Source organism: Oncorhynchus keta, chromosome 22, assembly GCF_023373465.1.
Source record: "Oncorhynchus keta strain PuntledgeMale-10-30-2019 chromosome 22, Oket_V2, whole genome shotgun sequence".
Lineage (NCBI taxonomy): Eukaryota > Metazoa > Chordata > Actinopteri > Salmoniformes > Salmonidae > Oncorhynchus > Oncorhynchus keta.
In genome coordinates, this window is record NC_068442.1 from 4013123 (window position 1) to 4036007 (window position 22885).

Below are 22885 nucleotides of genomic sequence, written 5' to 3' on the forward strand. Positions count from 1 at the left end.
CATTTCCAAGAAAAACGAAATCACACACATACCGCTTGGAAGTAGGGACACATTTAGGTGCGTAGAGACAGACAGTGCCTGCAATAGTTAACTTTGTTCGAACTATTAAAGAACAGTCAGACCTAGAGTTCTGAAACTTTAGAAACCTGCTCTAGACCCCAGGTCGATAGTGCGTGGTGAGTTATGTGGCTCTAGATGGTTCTCGGACCGAGAAACAGCCTCGTACATTTACAATAACTTCAATTCATTTTTATATCACGATAATGCCGACATTTAGAAATGTCCCAAAGTCGCATGACTAGGTGCATTGCGACCGCCTCGGCCCATATAGACCGACCTCAACGTTTCTGTCCGATAGCTCATTCAAGGACCCCGTAGCAAGTCAAGGAAAAAAGTGGATTTTCAGCACCAATTAATTAAGGTCTTGCTCGGGCACCAGACCTATCGAGCCACAACTTGGGATTCGGGGTCGCCTCAGACCCGCAGCTAGAACGTAACTACGTGTTTTACGTTTTTATTATGGTTTGAACAGAAGGCGGTGTGAATTTTGGGCCAGCTCTGAAGTATGTGATAGTTGGCTTCTAAACGAGTTAGAAAAAGTGGGTGTGGTGTCAGAATGATATCTAATTGACTGATGGACGATGACTTGCTGGTGTCTTTTGTCAATTTGCAATATGTTTAACCAGTTGAAGCTAGGGGGGCGCTATTTCATTATTGGATAAAAAAAACGTGCCCGTTTTAAGCGCAATATTTTGTCACAAAAAGATGCTCGACTATGCATATTAATTGCCAGCTTTGGAAAGAAAACACTCTGACGTTTTCAAAACTGCAAAGATATTATCTGTGGGTGCCCCAGAACTGATCTTACAGGCGAAACCAAGATGCAACTTCAAACAGGAAATGAGCAGGATTTTTGAGGCTCTGTCTCCTTATATGGCTGTGAAAGCGCCACGAATTAGCCTGCCCTTTCTATCGTTTCTCCAAGTTGTATGCAGCATTGTGACGTATTTGTAGGCATATCATTGGAAGATTGGCCATAAGAGACTACATTTACCAGGGGTCCTCCCGTTGTCCTTTGTTGAAATTGTTGCGTAATCTCCAAGCTGCTCGCATTCATCCATGTGATTGAGACAGAGAGGAGACTTCCAGTAATGATATATCATGAAGAGATATGTGAAAAACACCTTGAGGATTGATTCTAAACAACGTTTACCATGTTTCAGTCGATATTATGGAGTTAATGTGGAAGAAAGTTTGGCGTTTGGATGAATGAATTTTCGTTGTTTTTGGTAGCCAAACATGACGCAGAAAACGGACCGATTTCTCCTGCACAACTAATCTTTCAGGAAAACTGAACATTTGCTATCTAACTGAGAGTCTCCTCATTGAAAACATCCAAAGTTCTTCAAAGGTAAATGATTTATTGAATGTTTTTGCTGGTTTTTGTTAAAATGTTGCCTGCTAATGCTAACGCTAAATGCTAACGCTAAATGCTAGTTTGCTATGGTTGAGAAGCATATTTTTTTAAATCTGAGATGACAGTGTTGTTAACAAAAGGCTAAGCTTGAGAGCTAGCATATTGATTTCATTTGCGATTTTCATGAATAGTTAATAGTTATGGTAATGGGCTTCAGGCTGTAGTCATGATCCCGGATCCGGGTTGGCTCGACGCAAGAAGTTAAACAGTGAGGTATCATCACCAAATGGACATGATGAAATCAACACAACGAGCGATGGAGAGGAACCACCATCACTGCCCGGCCATCCCGAGTTCATCAGGCCAGTTAATTGAGCATTTCTGCAGGATTTTTGAGCATGTCAAATTTGTGATGGTACGTGGCAAATGGACATAACATCCTGATTTGGCATTTTCAAATCTTTCAAATTGCATTTGGACATTTCTTATGGCATTTGACTTCACTGACTTCTGACTTTGACTTCCTATGATCATATTGCAAATGGACAAAAATATGCATTATGCACAAGTAAAAAAAATAGAAACACTGGACAATTTTCAGCAAGTTGCAACCAAGAAATACAGATAAACACTTTTCCATAAACAAGGTCTAAATCATGTTTGATGCACTCTGTCAGTGAATTTCTTTTTGCAGTACTGTTTATTCGAGATGATATGAACACTGGACAATTTTCAGCAAGTTGCAACATTGAAATACAGATAGAAACACTTTTCCATAAACAAGGTCTAAATCATGTTTGATTTACCCCGGATGTAAAATAGTTTGCAGTACTGTGTGTTTGTTTGTGTGTGTCTACCCAACAAGGCTTTTCCTAGAAGGGAACAGCCAGCCATGACAGCGGTGTCCTTAAAATATCAAACCATGATGTTCCCAAGAAGAAGACACAGAAATTATTTTAAATCCTAAAGACTAACTCAAATTCTGAACTATATTTCACTATGTGATCATTCTCTTCCTACCACACACACACACACACACACACAGCAATAGTTAGTGCTGTTCAACAAGATCCTTTTACCTTTCGGTCTTTGTTTTATTGGTGATATATTCCACTTTCAACATACAGAGTGAAATTTAAGTTCACAAGTCCTCATATTGAATGTTGAACTGTATACATACACATGGTAAATAGTCTATAATGATAACACAAATGTATTACCATACTCATGAATTAACCATGCCTTGGGGTTCAGGAGTTCTAGTTAACACTAATGTAGTTAGTGGTCACAGGTGCTAGAAGGTTAGAGGTCATGCTTCAATGTACACGTTTGTATCGATCGGTTTCAACTAGTTACCACAGCCACAAAGTCAAAATAGGCTGGTCTTTGGTCTTAATTTAAGGTTAGGGTTGGGTATAAGGGTAGCAGTGTGGTTATGGTTTAAGGTTAGGTTTAAAATCAAATTGTAAGGAGATAAATTGTAGAAATGGCCAGGGTTTATGACTTTGTGGCTGTGGTAACTATTGAAGATAAACACTATCAAATTGTTGACAACAGCAAGAGAGCCCAAGAATAAGCACTGTCATGCAATAATGGGTTGCCTATACAAGTCATCATTACCCATTTTATCTTAATATTTATCTTAATATTATCTTAATTTTAATCATCGGAGACAACATGAACATTATATGGATTGATGATTTAATTTGACATAATTTCAACAATAATAGGTTACAAAACGAGCTTTCACATTGAAACAATAATTACACATTATGCTTAAAAATAAAAAATTCACAATAAACTACAGTATTTCATGGTATAAAAATAACAAATCTGCAAAAAATATTTACAAGATGAACAATGTCTACAAAAAATGCTGTAATGTTACTTTCTACACAATTGAACTATTTATTTACGCAGTTGTGTATAACAACCCAACCATAGTTTTAGTAGTACACTTAAAATCATTTATACATGTTTTTCTTTTCAAGTTTAGCACTTAATATAAAACATTCATTACCTTTTTAAAGAACAGAACCATTTTAAAATGGTTAACCCACTTTCACTGCAGACTGATGCAGTGGTGGGTTTAAAAATACAGAGGAAAGAGGAAACATTCTCTACTCTACCCAGAAAAAGGATGTAACATCTCTCCTCTGTCCAGGGTCCCTTCTGCTAGTCTCCTCCTTTCAAGGAACGACAGACGTAGAGGCTCCCATATAGACCCACATCCTAAGAACAAGAGTTCTTCCCTTCTGTAGTCCTCTGTCCACAGAAGACTCCTTACAGACTGTAAATAAGGAAAAAGATGTGAGATTGTAGATATGACCTCACCAGTAGTTCAGACTGTAGGGACAATGAAAGGATCAGCTCTTGACATGTAATGCTTACCTTCGCTTCAACTGCTTCTGTGGTAACGCTCTGAGGAGAAATAACAGAGCATATGTGAAGACATTTACATTTTAGTCATTTATCAGACATTAATATCCAGAGCGACTTACAGTAGAGTGCATACATTTTCATACGGGACCCCTGTGGGAATCGAACCAACAACGGCAGTTTTGCAAGTACCATGCTCTACCAAATGAGCCATACAGGGGAGGGGGAGAGAGCGAGAGAGCGACAGAGAGAGAGAGAGGAGAGAGAGAGGAGAGAGAGAGAGAGAAGGGGAGAGAGAGAGAGAGAAGGGGAGAGAGAGAGAGCAGCAAGATTTGTGACCTGTTGCCACGAGAAAAGGGTAACCAGTGAAGAACAAACACCATTGTAAATACAACCCATATTTATGCTTATTCATTTTATCTTGTGTCCTTTAACTATTTGTACATTGTATATATATATATATATATATATATATATATATATATATATATATATATATATATATATATATATAATATGACATTTGTAATGTCTTTACTGTTTTTAAACTTCTGTATGTGTAATGTTTACTGTTAATTTTTGTTGTTTTTCACTTTATATATTAACTTTGTATGTTGTCTACCTCACTTGCTTTGGCAATGTTAACACATGTTTCCCATGCCAATAAAGCCCCTTGAATTGAATTGAATTGAATTGAATTGAGAGAGAGAGAGAGAGAGAGAGAAGGGGAGAGAGAGAGAGAGGGAGAGAGAGAGAGAGAGAGAGAGAAGGGGAGAGAGAGAGAGAAGGGGAGAGAGAGAGAGAGGGGAGAGAGAGAGAGAGAGAGAGAGAGAGAGGGGGAGAGAGAGAGAGAGGAGGAGAGAGAGAGAGGGAGAGAGAGAGAGAGAGAGAGAGAAGGGGAGAGAGAGAGAGAGAGAGAGAAGGGAGAGAGAGAGAGAGAGAGAGAGAAGGGGAGAGAGAGAGAGAGAGAGAGAAGGGGAGAGAGAGAGAGAGAGAGAGGGGCGAGAGAGAGAGAGAGAGAAGGGGAGAGAGAGAGAGAGAGGGGCGAGAGAGAGAGAGAGAAGGGGGAGAGAGAGAGAGAGAAGGGGAGAGAGAGAGAGAGGGGAGAGAGAGAGAGGAGAGAGAGAGAGGGGGAGAGAGAGAGGGAGTGGGTGTGTGTGTGTGTGTGTGTGTGTGTGTGTGTGTGTGTGTGTGTGTGTGTGTGTGTGTGTGTCAGAATGTATGAATGTGCCTGATAAAGACAGTCAGACGACGACGGGTGGGGTAAACTGGATTATAAAGTCCTTTACATCCATTGGCCGGAAGTCTTTTTTTTCCTGTCGCGCCATCACGCAAAGTTAAAATCATCAGTACCTGCCCCCACTCTCCCTAAAATTGCTGGGACAGGACTGGAGCAGTGCCTCTGTTGCGTGCCATATATCTCCTAATTTATGGCCGTTTTGAGATTTTAGGCACATTGTTTCAGTAATAATTTTCAGTATTTTATGGCAGGTCATAAACCTAACCTTATTTTCCATTACCTTGCCGTGGCCATGGAAGTACGCCGCAGTGAAGGATAGCCCCGCCCTGCACAGTGCTGCAGAAATCTTAATATAATGGATACTATGAGGGGGATTCAAGCTGCTAGCCTGGTCACTCTGAGGGGGCTATAGTGCCTTCAGGTCTTAGCCAAAGCCACTTGACCATGCATTATCATGGTGAACCTTGCCCTTAGTTCTAATGGCAGTGTGCTTATACCTCACCTCATATTCCTCTCCAGCTTTCACTGCAGCCAATAGCATTGGAGAAGGCTGGGACAACAATTATGAGCATAGGACACCTGCCTCTTCACATACACAGAGAACACACATCTCACATGGGAAATGGCAGTTTCATAACCACTTCTTTTTTTTTTGGGCTTGACATCATTTTGTTCTTGGTGAGTGGTGTGAATGTGAAGAGGCTCAGTGTTTCTTCGCGGCCTGGTTTTCTAGAGGGGAAGTCAAGGGTTGGCGCCACCTGGTGGGTAGCAGTAACGTGCAGAGAGATGGCACAGAACACGGACAGGGGCCTCTATGGCCACTCAGAGCTTATGGTATTAAGGCACAACATGGCCAAAAGTAGTACGCTCGTTGAACATCTCATTCCAAAATCCTGTGCATTAATATGGAGTTGATCCCCCCCCCCATTGCTGCTATAACAGCCATTTTTCTGGTAAGGCTTTCCACTAGATGATGGAATATTGCTGCAGGGACTTGCTTCCATTCAGCCACACGAGTATTAGTGGGGTCAGGCACTGATGTTGGGCGATTAGGCCTGGCTGGCAGTCGGTGTTCCAATTCATCCCAAATGTGTTCTATGGGGTTGAGGTCAGGGCTCTGGGCAGGCCAGTCAAGTTCTTCCACAACGATATCAAAAAAAAATCTGTATAGACCTCGCTTTGTGCACGGGGGCATTGTCATGCTGAAACCAGTGGAGGCTGCTGAGCGGAGGACGGCTCATAATAATGACCTGAATGGAGTAAATGGAATGGTATCAAACAAATCAAAGATGTGGTTTCTATGTGGTTGATACCACTCCATTCCAGCCATTATGAGCCACCCTCCCCTCAGCAGCCTCCACAGGCTCAAACAGGAAAAGGCCTTCCCCGGATAGTGAAGCGTAGTTCATGACTCCAGAGAATGCGTTTCCACTGCTCCAGAGTCCAATGGCGCCGAGATTTACACCACTCCAGCTGACGCTTGGCATTGCGCATGGTGATCTTAGGCCTGTGTACGGCTGCTCGGCTATGGAAACCAATTTCATGATGCTCCCGACGAACAGTTCTTGTGTTGACGTTGCTTCCAGAGGCAGTTTGGAACTCTGTAGTGCGTGTTGCAACGGAGGACAGACAATTTTTATGTGCTGTTCGCTTCAGCACTCGCGGTCCCGTTCTGTGAGCTTGTGTGTCCTACCACTTTGCGGTTGAGCCGTTGTTGCTCTTAGATGTTTCCACTTCACAATAACAGGACTTACAGTTGACCGGAACAGCTCTAGCAGGGCAGAGATTTGACAAACTGACTTGTTGGAAAGTTGGCATCCGATGACGGTGCCCCGTTGAAAGTCACTGAGCTCTTACGTACGGGCCATTCTACTGCCAATGTTTGTCTATGGAGATTGAATGGCTGTGTGTTCGATTTTATACACCTGTCAGCAACGGGTGTGGCTGAAATAGCCGAATCCACTCAATTGGAGGGGAGTCCACATGCTTTTAGCCATGTAGTGTACTTTATTTTGGGGGCATCCAGATTTTATTGTGATCACAACTTATTGATCAACGCACGCACGCACACTGACCTGTAGATGTTGGGGTCGAGTAGCATAGCGGTGTCTTGTGGTAGCTGGGATAAGTGAACCACTTTTGTCTTCAGCTGACAACGCTCCGTCTCGTTCACCCACACATCAGGCAGGCTGCAGGACGACACACAAACACAGAGGGAGAGAGACACAGAACATGTGGTTAGAGCATGGGCTTTGTTAGAACATGGGGTCGGAGAAAAAGAGAGAGTGGGGAGAAGGGGTGATAGATGGTAAGCAGGTAAGCAGGTAAGAGGAGAATGAGAAAGATGGCGGAACAGAGGGGAAGGGAGAGTTGGCAAGAGACGATGGGGGATCTCCACTAACCGAAGATAAATGTATGGATTTTCTTTCTATAAATAATATCAAATTAACAGCTATACAGAAAGACTTGTGTAAAGGCCAAATTACAGAGGAGGAACTTCTTGATGCAATTAAAGCCTTTAAGTCTGGGAAAAGTACAAGACTGGATGGCATACCAGTGGAGGTATACCAAACCTTATGATTCATTATTCCTGAAACAGGATACAATTGGGAAACAAAGATCCAGTCCTTTTAAAAAATTGGAGGCCTCTTACATTTCAGTGTTGTGATTCAAAAATTCTAGCAAAATGCATAGCGCATAGAATTTAAAAGGTATTATCGGATATTACTCATCCTAATGAGACAGTTTTTTTTAACGATACATTGGAGATAATATAAGACAAGTACGGGAAACATTAGAACATTATGAAACATCTGGGAAAGGCTTTTGAAAAAGTATGACTGGATATATTTATATATTTTCATGAATTGTTTTATTTGACCTTCATTTAACCAAGCAGGCCAGTTGAGAAAAAGTTCTCATTGACAACTGCGACCTGGCCAAGATAAAGCAGTGTGACAGAGTTACACATGGGATAAACAAACGTACAGTCAATAACACAATAGAAAAATATATATACAGTGTGTGCAAATGTAGTAAGATCAGGGGGGTAAGGCAATGAATAGGCCATAGTGGCGAAATAATTACAATTTAGCAATGAAACACTGGAGTGATAGATGTGCAGAAGTGTAATGTGTAAGTAGAGATACTGGGGTGCAAAGGATAAAAAATAAATAACAACATGTGGATGAGGTAGTTGGATGGGCTATTTACAGATAGCTGTCAGAGCCTGTACACAGCCCGATGCTTAAAGTTAGTGAGGGAGATATAAGACTCCAGCTTCAGTGATTTTTGCAATTCGTTCCAGTCATTGGCAGCAGAGAACTGGAAGGAAAGGTGGCCAAACAAGGAGTTGGCTTTGGGGATGGTTAGTGAAATATACCTGCTGGAGCGTGTGCTACCGGTGGGTGCTGCTGTGGTGACCAGTGTTCTGAGATAAGGCAGGGCTTTACCTAGCGAAGACTTAGAGATGACCTGGAACCAGTGGGTTTGGCCAGCCAGCGAGAGCATACAGGTTGCAGTGGTGGGTAGTATATGGGGCTTTGGTGACAAAACGGATGGCACTGTGATAGACTGCATCCAATTTATTGAGTAGGATTTTGGAGTCTATTTTGTAAATGACTTCGCCGAATTCAAGTATCGGTAGGATAGTCAGTTTTACAAGGGTGTGTTTGGCAGCATGAGTGAAGGACACTTTGTTGCGAAATAGGAAGCGCATTCTAGATTACATTTTGGAATTGAGATGCTTAATCTGAGTCTGGAAGGAGAGTTTACAGTCTAACCAGACACCTAGGTATTTGTAGTTGTCTACATATTCTAAGTCAGAACCGTCCAGAGTAGTGATGCTAGACAGGCGGGTGGGTGCGGGCAGCGATCGGTTGAAGAGCATGCATTTAGTTTTACTTGCATTTAAAAGCAGTTGGAGGCCACGGAAGGAGTGTTTTATGGCATTGAAGCTCGTCTGGAGGTTTGTTAACACTGTGTCCAAAGGAGGGACAGAATTACACAGAACGGTGCCGTCTGCATAGAGGTGGATCAGAGAATCACCAGCAGCAAGAACAACATCATTGATGTATACAGAGAAAAGAGTCAGCCCGAGAATTGAACCCTATGGCACCCCCATAGAGACTGCCAGAGGTCCGGACAACAGGCCCTCCGATTTGACAAACTGAACTCTATGAGAAGTAGTAGGTGAACCAGGCGAGGCAGTCATCTGAAAAACCAAGGCTGTTGAGTCTGCCGATAAGAATGTGGTGATTGACAGAGTCAAAAGCCTTGGCCGCGTTGCTGAAGACGGCTGCAAAGTATTGTCTTTTAATGATGGCGGTTATGATAGTGTTTAGTACTTTGAGCGTGGCATGACCACCTCGGAAACCAGAATGCATAGTGGAGAAGGTACGGTGGGATTCAAAATGGTCGGTGATCTGTTTGTTAACTTGGCTTCGAAAACTTTAGAAAGGCAGGGCAGGACGGAAATAGATCTGTAACAGTTTGGGTCTAGAGTGTCTCCCCCTTTGAAGAGGGGGATGAACGCAGCAGCTTTCCAATCTTTAGGGATCTCAGACGATACGAAAGAGAGGTTGAAAAGGCTAGTAAGAGAGGTTGCAACAATTGCAGTGGATAGTTTTAGAAAGAGAGGGTCCAGGTTGTCTAGCCAAACTGATTTGTAGGGGTCCTTATTTTGCAGCTCTTTTAGAATTTCTCAACATCAGCTATCTGGATTTGGTTGAAGGAGAAATGGGGAAGGCTTGGGCAAGTTGCTGTGGGGGGTACAGAGCTGGTGACCGGTGTAGGGGTAGCCAGGTGGAAGCACGGCCAGCCGTAGAGAAATGCTTATTGAAATTCTTGATTATTGTGGATTTATCGGTGGTGACAGTGTTTCCTAGCCTCAGTGCAGTGGGAAGCTGGGAGGAGGTGCTCTTATTCTCCATGGATTTTACAGTGTCGCCGAACTTTTTGGAGTTTGTGCTACAAGATGCAAATTTCTGTTTGAAAAGGCTAGTTTTTTTTTCTCCTAACTGTCTGTGTATATTAGTTCCTAACTTCCCTGAAAAGTTGCATATCGTGGGGGCTATTCAATGCTAATGCAGTATGCCACAGGATGTTTTTGTGCTGGTCAAGGGCAGTCACGTCTGGAGTGAACCATGGGCTATATCTGTTCTTAGTTCTGAATTGCTTTAATGGGGCATGCTTATTTAAGATGGTGAGGAAAGCACTTTTAACCTGTCTAGGACTGGGAGTGAAAGTCAGTGAAAGTGCAGGGTGCCAAATTCAAAACAACAAAAATCTCATAATTAAAATTCCTCAAGCATACAAGTATTTTACACCATTTTACAGATAAAATTCTCATTAACCCAGCCACAGTGTCTGATTTCAAAAAGGATTTACAGCGAACGCACCAAAAATGATTGTTATGTTACTACCAAGCCACAGAAAAACAACTATTTTTTTCCAGCCAAAGAGAGGAGTCACAAAAAGCAGAAATATAGATAAAATTAATCACTAACCTTTGATGATCTTCATCAGATGACACCATGTTTTGTTTGATAAAGTTCATATTTATATCAACAAATCTGAGTTTACATTGGCGGGTTACGTTCAGTAGTTCTAAAACATGCGGTGATATTGCAGAGAGCCACATCAATTTACAGAAATTCTCATAATAAACATTGATAAAGATATGACTATTATACATGGAACTTGAGATAAACTTCTCCTTAATGCAACCGTTATGTCAGATATTTATAAAAACCTTACGGAGAAAGGAAACATGCAATAATCTGAGTACAGCCTTTAGACAACAAAGCAGCCAAAAAGATACCCGCCATATTGGGTAGTCAACATAACTCAGAAATAGCATTTTAAGTATTCACTTACCTTTGATGATCTTCATCAGAAAGCACTCCCAGGAATCCCAGTTCCACCATAAATGTTTGATTTGTTCGATAATGTCCATCAGTTATGTCCAAATATATTATTTTGTTAGGGCGTTTGGTAAACAAATCCAAAAACGCGTTCAGGTAGCGCCTGAACATCGGACAAACAGTTCAAAAAGTTCCTTGCCAACCTAAGTATGGAATCAATCTTTAGGATGTTTTTAACATAAAACTTCATTAATGTTCCAACCGGACAAATCCATTGTCTGTACAAATGAAGTGGAACGTAGTTACCTTTCACGTGAACGCGCCAGACCGAGGATGTGGCACTCTGCCAGACCAATCACTGGCAGAGTGCCAAAGAGGCCTTATGAGCCATTTATGAGCCCCTCCTTTACTGTAGAATATTACATATTGGATCACTAACAAATACAACCTTAACATTACCGTGTAGTTTACCAATAAAATGGTCTGACGGTTATGTGGACATACTCTGTAAACATATCCCGAAAGAAAGAAATTCTCAATCCAATACATTTGTATAAAAAGTTAGCAAAAATGAAAAGATTTTGCTACCATGGAAAGGAAAATACCAGTCTATTTGTAGAAAAATAACCCTGATTTACGCTTTATTCATATCCCGGTTTACCTATTTGCTTATGGTCTTGCCTACACCTAGCAACCTGTTTTTAAATTATATGAGCAAAAATGTTTCCATTTTATTTGGAATGGCAAGCCAGACAAAATTAAAAGGGCCTATTTATATAAGGATTATGATTACTTACAAGCCTTTAACCATCAATGCAGTTCAAGAAATAGAGTTAATAAAATATTTACTTAATAAAATAAAAGTAACACTAAAATTACATAACAATAACGAGGCTATATACAGGGGTTACCGGCACTGAGTCAATGTGCGGGGGTACAGGTTAGTTGAGGTAATATGTACATGTAGGTAGGGGTAAAGTGACTATACATAGATAATAAACAGTGAGTAGCAGCAGTGTAAAAACAAAGGTGGGGAATGTCCACCAGAGCTGTTGCCAGTTGGACAGTTCCCGAAGACAAATAACACACAACTACCTTTATACTAAGTGAATCGTACATACCCTGACATGAGATCTTGGACACAGAGGACACATTTCTGTGACATGCTAGCATCGCTGACATGCTGACCCCAGCTCTGCTGGGTGATAGTCCTTTAAAATCCTGAATGGGCAAGTTATTTTTTTACAACCAAATCTCTATTTTTGATGTGAATGGAATGTCATAGAAAGGTCCACACACCTTTTTTGTTATTTCACTTGTTTTCAAGAAACATACCCAAATCAATTATTCATCCTTATTGTGTGTGAAAAAACATGAACAAAGGCTTCAAAAACCCCCAAATACGTCCTTTTAATAACGGCAAAGGTCTTTAGATGTTGTACACATACAATTGTATCATTGCTACCTATGCTACATCATATTTCTTTTTGTTGCGACCTAAGCGATACCTCTCTATCCATTTTACATGTAACTCCTAAAATAAAGGAAACACTTCAGTAAATGAGGGATAAATGAGGCTAAATGAGGGTATTCAGACCCCTTGACTTTTTCAACATTTTGTTGCTTATTCTAAAATTGATTCAATAGATTTCCTCATCAATCTACACACAATACCCCATAATAATGAAGCGAGACAGGTTTAGACATTTTTACAAATGTATTAGAAATAAAAAACACCAATACCAAAATTAAGTTTCCATCCTTGAGATGTTTCTACAACTTGATTGGAGTCCACCTGTGGTAAAATGTAAGATGGCGCCGGAAGAAATGGCAGCAGTTTTACGGGCGCCCAACCTGTCACGCCATGGCCTTAGTATTCTGTGTTTTCTTTATTATTTTGGTTAGGCCAGGGTGTGACATGGGTGATTTATTTGTGTTGTCTTTGTCTGGGGGTTTATTCGATTTATGGTTCAGTGTAGTTGTCTAGGTGAGTCTATGGTTGCCTAGAGTGGTTCTCAATCAGAGGCAGGTGTTTATCGTTGTCTCTGATTGGGAACCATATTTAGGCAGCCATATTCTTTGGGTATTTTGTGGGTGGTTGTTTCCTGTCTCTGTGTTTTGCACCAGTTAGGGCCGTTTCGGTTTTTCCACATTTTCTTATTTTGTATATGTATATTGTTCACGTTATCATCTTTATTAAAGATGTTCAACCATAACAAGGCTGCATTTTGGTCCTCCTCTCCTTCCCAGGAAGAAAACCGTTACAGAACCACCCACCACAACAGGACCAAGTGGCGTGGTAACGGGCAGCAGCAACAGCGGCCAAAGACACAGGACTCTTGGACATGGGAGGAAATCCTCGACGGGAGAGGACCCTGGGCTAAACCAGGGGAGTGTACCCGCCCCAAGGTGCAGCAGGAGAAGCGGCAACAGGAGCAGCTCAAAGAGGAATGGACATGGGAGGACGAATTGGACGGTAAAGGACCCTGGGCACAGCCAGGAGAATATCGCCGCCCCAAAGAGGAGCTGGTGGCAGCGAAGGCGGAGAGGCGCTGGTATGAGGAGGCAGCACGGCGGTGGGGATGGAAGCCCGAGAGTCAGCCCCAAAAATGTCTTGGGCGGAGGCACACAGGGAGTATGGCGATGCCAGGTAGGAGACCTGCGCCAACTTCCTGTGCTTACCGGGGGGCGAGAGAGACCGGGCAGGCACCGTGTTATGCTGTGGAGAGCACGGTGTCCCCAGTGCGGGTGCATAGTCCGGCGCGGTACATACCAGCTCCTCGTATCGGCCGGGCTAGAGTGGGCATCGAGCCAAGTGCCATGAAGTCAGCTCTACGCATCTGGTCTCCAGTGAGTCTCCTTGGGCCGGCGTACATGGCACCAACCTTGCGCATGGTGTCCCCGGTTCGCCTGCACAGCCCAGTGCGGGCTATTCCACCTTGCCGCACTGGCAGGTAAGGTTGGGCAGGCTCGGTGCTCAAGAGCTCCAGTGCGCCTGCACGGTCCGGTCTATCCAGTACCACCTCCACGCATCAGCCCTCCGGTGGCAGCTCCCCGGCCCATACCACCAGTGCCAGCACTACGCACCAGGCCTACAGTGCGCTTTGCCTGTCCAGCGCTGCCAGAGCCTTCCTCCCCTCCAGCGCTAGTAGAGTCTCCCGCCTGTCCAGAGCCGCCAGAGTCTCCCGCCTGTCCAGAGCCGCCAGAGTCTCCCGCCTGTCCAGAGCCGCCAGAGTCTCCCGCCTGTCCAGAGCCGCCAGTCTCCCACCTGTCCAGAGCCGCCAGAGTCTCCCGCCTGTCCAGAGTCTCCCGCCTGTCCAGAGTCTCCCGCCTGTCCAGAGTCTCCCGCCTGTCCAGAGCCTCCCGCCTGTCCAGAGCCGCCAGAGTCTCCCGCCTGTCCAGAGCCTCCCGCCTGTCCAGAGCCTCCCGCCTGTCCAGAGCCTCCCGCCTGTCCAGAGCCTCCCGCCTGTCCAGAGCCTCCCGCCTGTCCAGAGCCGCCAGAGTCTCCCGCCTGTGCAGAGCCGCCAGAGTCTCCCGCCTGTCCAGAGCCGCCAGTATTACAGACTACAAAGGGAAGCACAGCCGCGAGCTGCCCAGTGACACAAGCCTACCAGACGATCTAAATCACTTCTATGCTCGCTTCGAGGCAAGCAACACTGAGGCATGCATGAGAGCATCAGCTGTTCCGGATGACTGTGTGATCGCGCTCTCCATAGCCGACGTGCTCCGGGCATGTGCTGACCAACTGGCAAGTGTCTTCACTGACATTTTCAACATGCCCCTGATTGAGTCGGTAATACCAACATGTTTCAAGCAGACCACCATAGTCCCTGTGCCCATGAACACGAAGGCAACCTGCCTAAATGACGACAGACGTCCGTAGCCATGAAGTGCTTTAAAAGGCTTGTAATGGCTCATATCAACACCATTATCCCAGAAACCCACTCCAATTTGCATACCGCCCAAACAGATCCACAGATGATACAATCTCAATTGCACTCCACACTGCCCTTTCCCATCTGGACAAAATGAACACCTATGTGAGACTACTATTCATTGACTAGAGCTCAGCATTCTACACCATAGTACACGCAAAGCTCATCATTAAGCTAAGGATCCTGGGATTAAACACCTCCATCTGCAACTGGATCCTGGACTTCCTGACGGGCCACCCCCAGGTGGTGAGGGTAGGTAGCAACACATATGTTCACCCATGACTGCATGGCCAGGCACGACTCCAACACCATCATTAAGTTTGCAGATGACACAACAGTGGTAGGCCTGATCACCGACAACGACGAGACAGTCTTCAGGGAGGAGGTCAGAGACCTGGCCGGGTGGTGCCAGAACAAAAAACTATCCCTCAACGTAACCAAGACTAAGGAGATGATTGTGGACTACAGGAAAAGGAGGACTGAGCACGCCCCCATTCTCATTGACGGGGCTGTAATGGGGCAGGTTGAGAGCTTCCAGTTCCTTTGTGTCCACATCACCAACAAACTAGAATGGTCCAAACACACCAAGACAGTCGTGAAAAGGGCACAACAAAACCTATTCCCCCTCAGGAGACTGAAAAGATTTGTCATGGGTCCTCAGATACTCAAAAGGTTCTACAGCTGCACCATCGAGAGCATCCTGACTGGTTGCATCACTGCCTGGTATTGCAACTGCTCAGCCTTCAACCGCAAGTCACTACAGAGGGTAGTGCGAACGGTCCAGTACATCACTGGGGACAAGCTTCCTGCCATCCAGGACCTCTATACCAGGCGGTGTCAGAATACTCGAGCCACCCTAGTCACTGTTCTCTCTGCTGTTCTGTTCTCTCCGGTACCAGAGCACCAAGTCTAGGTTCAAGAGGCTTCTAAATAGCTTCTACCCCCAAGCCATAAGACTCCTGATCAAATGGCTACCCAGACTATTTGCTTTGCCCCCCCCCCCCTCCCCCCACACACACAACCTCTCCCGCTATTTTACACCGCTGCTACTCTCTGTTGTTATCATCTATGCATAGTCACTTTAACAACTCTACCTTCATCTACATATTACCTCAACTAACCGGTGCCCCCCGCACAAGGACTCTGTACCGGTACCCCCCTGGATATAGTCTAACTATTGTTATTTTACTGCTGCTCTTTAATTACTTGTTACTGTTATTTCTTATTCATATCCGTTTTTTTCTTCTGTATTGTTGGTTAGAGGCTCGTAAGTAAGCATTTCACTGTTGTATTTGGGCGCAAGTGACTAATAAAATTTGATTTGAAACAAACATGAAGTCAAACTTTTCCCTGAAAGCGACACGAACACACAAACACACGAACACCGTCCCCTACAGATCCAGTGAGGGTACATTACTCCAGTTGAGTAATAGATCCACTCACACTCCCAGAATGGACTGAAGATTATGCCGATCTAATATGCCCACCCTCTCTCACTTCTACCCCATCAGTAAAAGTCTCAGTAAGTGATATCTCCTCCCTCTCAACTCTCCTCTATAGATAGACCGATAGACACCCGCACCAATGTGTCGGAGGAAACACTGTACACCTGGCGACCTGGTTAGCGCGCACTGCGCCCGGGCACAGGAGTCGCTAGTGCGCGATGAGACAAGGATATCCCTGCCTAGTATGGAGGAGGATGGAAAAGACATGCATAAAAACATCAGCAACAGATACAAACACACAAACACCATCGCCTGACCATCAACCAATTTCTTATGTTGCTTTATTGTGAATTTTTCTGATTTATTCAATGTGATTTTTTTATGGATCCCTCGAAAACAGCCAGGGCTGTTGCTAAGTGACCTATCCTGGTTACACAAAGACAAATTGAATAAACCATAATACTCCCTTCAGAGTCAATTAGGGTGTCCAAGATAGTCCATACTACTTACATGTCCTCTGGAGTCCAGTGGAGCAGCACCTTTACCTTCCCAGAGCCCTCTTTCCTCCTGGCTATCACCTGGTGAATGGAGAAGATGAGTCAGGAATGCTGTAATATTCATTAGATGATTAAAGTAATACCAAAACACAACACTGGTGGAGCAAAACGTTGACTGAGATAAATGACATTCAGCAGAGCTGGGGCACAGTGGAGAAAATGAGCAAAGACAGACGGAAGTCGAAAGTCTTTAATAGTTTGATAGGGATGAATGAGTGAAGTGAAGACATAACAGTTATAAATTTGGAATGGAATCTCTTCTACAGTCCCCTTTCTGTGATGTACAGTACAGTAAGAAGCACATGGTATTCCACAATCCACAGACAGAAGCCAGAGATCTTGGGATATCTCAGGTTCCATTCCAGGGCTGATGCTAAAGGAATTCTTATCACATAGTTCCCATTCCACGGTGCTAGAAACAGACGCAGGAATCTAGAGAGACAGTGAGCAGTTAGCCTCAGAAAAAAACTCTGATGTTTGTGGAGAATCTCAGTCCTGTAGTGGTTTTTTCAAATGGGTTTGTGGGTTCAAATCCCCACACGGATCGCACACACATACTGTCCTGGTGTTGGGACATTTGAATTTGGAAAATATAAATTGACTCATTCATCATGTTTCAGCCTACTGAAGCCAGAAATCTATAGCTTGGAACGAGGTCTCTTTGAATTGTCTTGCCATCTCTGTCTGGTTTGGCATGACAATGACCAAAAAAAGTTGACAAGATGCCAAAAACAGATCTAAGACCAGGCCACCAAAAATACAGTCAATCATACGATTTGTTGGAACATTTGGCACACTTTTTTTTGTAAAAACACTAGATCAAAAGGACTCAAGTTTCCAGTAACAGTTCTGAAATCTGGAATTCACTCACCCAAACATTGTCAGTGGGGAGTAGGCCGGAGAGGGAGAGTAGAAGAACTAGAATGCTCAAAAATAGTTGCAGATATAAACTCTTGCGTCAAAGTGTTTTATTTTTTTTATTCGGTTAAGTCTTTTTATAGTGTTGCTCATACAGTATGTGAAGAACTTGTCCTAGTCACGAGAATATTTTAAATAATTCTCCCCACTCCAGGGAATGGCTGAGGCATTCATGTGAACTGGTTGAAGGACAGGAGGAGGGAGAGAGATAGAGAAAAAGAGAGGGGGAGTAGAGGGAGATGGGGGTGAGTACGGCCATCTATTGTATTTTACACGTGTAAATGTCTAGACAATAGTGACCCATTCACCCATTTCTTTCACATGACCAATCAATTTAGACAAGTGTGTCTGAGAAAGGGTCATAAAATAATTATAACATTTTTATCTGGACACTTTCTGTTTTTGATATTGCTACTATGCAAGTAACCATTTTAAAGTACCGTTCACACCTTCCGTACCCTGTGCATGTGACAAATAAACCTAGATTTGATTGATATAGTGTGTGTTTACCAGAGACTAATGTGAAGCACAACATGACCTTCACCAAAGTCAGATTAGGATATATGCCAAGGACTTGATAAAGTGTATTTTTACCTGGAGTTTTCCATTATTGTAGGCTATTACTTTCACTACTTTTAGTCTTGAAATCTTTGGTTGTTTACTACACTACTCACTCTGTTTAGCACAGGGCCTCACAAATGAATCCTTAAAGAGATGGGTGGGGCTAAGGATTAAGAGGGCGTGAACAAAGGCCAGTGATCTAAACATTTGAAATTCATGCTGTAACACCACAACATTTTGAAAAAGTCATGGGGTGTGAATACTTTCTGAAGACACTTTAGATGGGACAAGATGGTGCCAATAGACATGGTCGCCGGTTTCCTGGCTCCTAACCAACTTTGCAGTATTTTTTATTTTGCTACATAGGACCCGAATCCAGGTGGTGGGTCACATATTGCACAGCTGAATGCAGATATTTACTTAAAAAGTAGCAACAGATATTATAATGTATATACAAACTTCAAATAAATAGTTTTACTGGTATACAAAACACATCCTGTGGCTATTTCCAAATACCCTGGTATACGGTATACTACCCAAGCATAATACCAACCAGACACCACAACTTGGCACAGGCCCATGCCATAGAAGACAGGTGTTGTGACGAGGAGGACATTTAAAATGTCACATTCAAACAGGATCCAGGGTCACCCGTCCTACCATTGGGTTACAAGAGCTGGAATGGGCTTCATTGTATGAAGGGGCCATAAAGGCCACCAAAGACCATCGCTCATCTGTCCCCCCCCTTCCTTCATGACCTTGCTCCCTGGAAAGGGCACAAGAAAAAATGCAGAGTCAAAAGGATCTCTTGTGAACAAAGAGAGAAAAGGGACCATTTTAGTGGCAGAAAATATTAAACACATTTCTTATCAATGTATTAAACTGAAGAACTCACATGTTTTGGAATGAACCCAATATGCATTTTGATCAGTGGCAGTCGGTGCCATTAAAGATGAGGGAGGATGAACATGGCCTTATTTCTATTACAGCATATTCTATGACCATCAATCATGTGCCATTCACCCCGTTTAATGTAACTTTGATAGGTTTACTACTACAGTTGAGGTCGGAAGTTTACATACACTTAGGTTGAAGTTATTAAAACTCGTTTTTCAACCACTCCACAAATTTCTTGTTAACAAACTATAGTTTTGGCAAGTCGGTTAGAACATCTACTTTGCTCATGACAAGTAATTTTTCCAACAATTGTTTACAAACAAAATATTTCACTTATAATTCACTGTATGACAATTCCAGTGGGTCAAAAGTTCACATACACTAAGTTGACTGTTCCTTTTAATAGATTTTAAAATTCCAGAAAATTATGTCATGTCTTTAGAAGCTTCTGATAGGCTAATTGACATGATTTGAGTCAATTGGAGGAGTACCTGTGGATGTATTTCAAGGCCTACCTTCAAACTCTGTGCCTCTTTGCTTGACATCATGGGGAAATCAAAAGAAATCAGAAAGAATGTAGACCTCCACAAGTCTGGTTCATCCTTGGGAGCAATTTCCAAAACGCCTGAATGTACCACGTTCATATGTACAAACAATAGTGCACAAGTATAAACACCATGGGACTACGCAGCCGTCATGCTGCTCAGGAAGGAGACTTGTTCTGTCTCCTAGAGATGAAAGCACTTTGGTGGGAAAAGTGCAATTCAATTCCAGAACAACAGCAAAGGACCTTGTGAAGATGCTGGAGGAAACAGGTACAAAAGTATCTATATCCACAGTAGAATGAGTCCTAAATCGATCGATATAACCCAAAAGGCCCTCAGCAAGGAAGAAGCCACTGCTCCAAAACCACCATTAAAAAGCAAGACTACGGTTTGCAACTGCACATGGGGACTAAGATCATACTTTTTGGAGAAACATCCTCTGGTCTGATGAAACAAAAATAGAACTGTTTGGCCATAATGACCATCGTTATATTTTTAGGAAAAAGGGGGAGGCTTGCAAGCCGAAGAACACCATCCCAACCGTGAAGCACGGGGGTGGCAGCATCATGTTGTGGGGGTGCTTTGTTGCAGGAGGGATTGGTGCACTTCACAACATAGATGGCATTATGAGGCAGGAAAATTATGTGGATATATTGAAGCAACATCTCAAGACATATGTCAGGAAGTTGAAGCTTGGTCGCAAATGGGTCTTCCAAATGGACAATGACCCCAAGCATACTTCCAAAGTTGTGGCAAAATGGCTAAAGGACAACAAAGTCAAGGTATTGGAGTGGCTATGACAAAGCCCTGACCAAAATCCTATAGAACATTTGTGGGCAGAACTGAAAAAGCGTGTGGGAGCACAAACCTGACTCAGTTACAAGAGCTGTCAGGAGGAATGGAATGGGATAAAATTCACCCAACTTATTGTGGGAAGGCTACCCGAAATGTTTGACCAAGTTAAAAAAAAATGTAAAGGCAATGCTAGCAAATACTAATTGAGTGTATGTAAAGTTCTGACCCACTGGGAATGTAATGAAATAAACACTAAAATAACACATCCTAGATGTGAATGAATGAAATATTCTTATTAAATACTTTTTTTCTTTACATAGTTGAATGTGCTGACAACAAAATCACACAAAAATTATCAATGGAAATCAAATTTATCAACCCATGGAGGCCTGGATTTGGAGTCACACTCAAAATTAAAGTGGAAAACCACACTACAGGCTGATCCAACTTTGATGTAATGTCCTTAAAACAAGTCCAAATGAAGCTCAGTAGTGTGTGTGGCCTCCACTTGCCTGTATGACCTCCCTACAACACCTGGGCATGCTCCTGATGAGGTGGCGGATGGTCTCCTGAGGGATCTCCTCCCAGACCTGGACTAAAGCATCCGCCAACTCCTGGACAGTCTGTGGTGCAACGTGGCGTTGGTGGATGGAGCGAGACATGATGTCCCAGACGTGCTCAATTGGATTCAGGTCTGGGGAACGGGCGGGGCAGTCCATAGCATCAATGCCTTCCTCTTGCAGGAACTGCTGACACACTCCAGCCACATGACGTCTAGCAATGTCTTGCATTAAGAGGAACCCAGGGCCAACTGCACCAGCATATGGTCTCACAAGGGGTCTGAGGATCTCATCTCGGTACCTAATGGCAGTCAGGCTACCTCTGGCGTGCACATGGAGGGCTGCGCACAGGGCTGTGGTTTCTGCCCACCAAAGAAATGAACACCATGACTGACCCACCGCCAAACCGGTCATGCTGGAGGATGTTGCAGGCAGCAGAACGTTCTCCACAGCGTCTCCAGACTCTGTCACGTCTGTCACGTGCTCAGTGTGAACCTGCTTTCATCTGTGAAGAGCACAGGGCACCAGTGGCGAATTTGCCAATCTTGGTGTTCTCTGGCAAATGCCAAACGTCCTGCACGGTGTTGGGCTGTAAGCACAACCCCCACCTGTGGATGTCGGGCTCTCATACCACCCTTATGGAGTCTGTTTCTGACCGTTTGAGCAGACACATGCACATTTGTGGCCTGCTGGAGGTCATTTTGCAGGGCTCTGGCAGTGCTCCTCCTGTTCCTCCTTGCACAAAGGCGGAGGTAGCGGTCCTGCTGCTGGGTTGTTGTCCTCCTATGGCCTCCTCCACGTCTCCTGATGTACTGGCCTGTCTCCTGGTAGCACCTCCATGCTCTGGACACTACGCTGACAGACACAGCAAACCTTCTTGCCACAGCTCGCATTGATGTGCCATCCTGGATGAGCTGCACTTACCCGAGCCACTTGTGTGGGTTGTAGACTCCGTCTCATGCTACCACTAGAGTGAAAACACCACCAGCATTCAAAAGTGACCAAAACATCAGCCAGGAAGCTTAGGAACTGAGAAGTGGTCTGTGGTCACCCCCTGCAGAACCACTCCTTTATTGGGGGTGTCTTGCTAATTGCCTATAATTTCCACCTGTTGTCTATTCCTTTTGCACAACAGCATGTGAAATTTATTGTCAATCAGTGTTGCTTCCTAAGTGGACAGTTTGATTTCACAGAAGTGTGATTGACTTGGAGTTACATTGTGTTGATAAAGTGTTCCCTTAATTTTTTTGAGCAGTGTATATTAATTCATTATCTGATCCTTTGCTTGGGTGGACAACATGTCAGTTCATGCTGCAAGAGCTCTGACAGGTAGCAGGACGTCCTCCGGAAGTTGTCATTATTACTGTGTAAGTCTATGGAAGGGGGTGAGAACCTTGAGCCTCCTAGGTTTTGTATGAAGTCAATGTACCCAGAGGCGGACAGATGCTAGCCTACACCATGATGCTACCCCACAGAGTGCTGTTGAAGCTACTGTAGACCTTGATTGCAAAACAGTGTGTTATAATCAATTATTTGATGACGTGAATATACATATAGTTCCTCCTTTAAAAGTTGCGAGCTTACACCAAGGACAGCGTCACAGCTTCATTGCTCCAGACCACCACAAGGGGGAGTTATAGCAGTCATTATGCAATTGGATCACAAGGTTTTTATATGACCAATCAGATCGAATGATTCCAATGACAAATTTAACGCGGGCCACCCGTCCCTGGTGACTTCAGCAAAGATGGCTGACAAAAACATTACGGGGA

At 43.7% G+C, this 22885-nt stretch overlaps 1 protein-coding gene across 1 annotated transcript in view; it reads right to left on the minus strand.

Annotated features, from left to right (window-relative positions):
- Window positions 1-2098: 2098 nt before the first annotated feature.
- Window positions 2099-22885, minus strand: part of LOC118400944 (zinc finger protein AEBP2-like) — a 49874-nt gene continuing 29087 nt past the window's right edge. Inside the window, exons 6-9 of the mRNA XM_035797984.2 lie at window positions 16791-16858; window positions 7112-7225; window positions 3809-3838; window positions 2099-3707 (exon numbers count right to left, since the gene is read on the minus strand). Of these exons, the coding sequence (XP_035653877.1) occupies window positions 3701-3707; window positions 3809-3838; window positions 7112-7225; window positions 16791-16858 (219 nt within the window). The 3' untranslated portion in view covers window positions 2099-3700. The remainder of the gene's footprint in view (window positions 3708-3808; window positions 3839-7111; window positions 7226-16790; window positions 16859-22885) is intronic.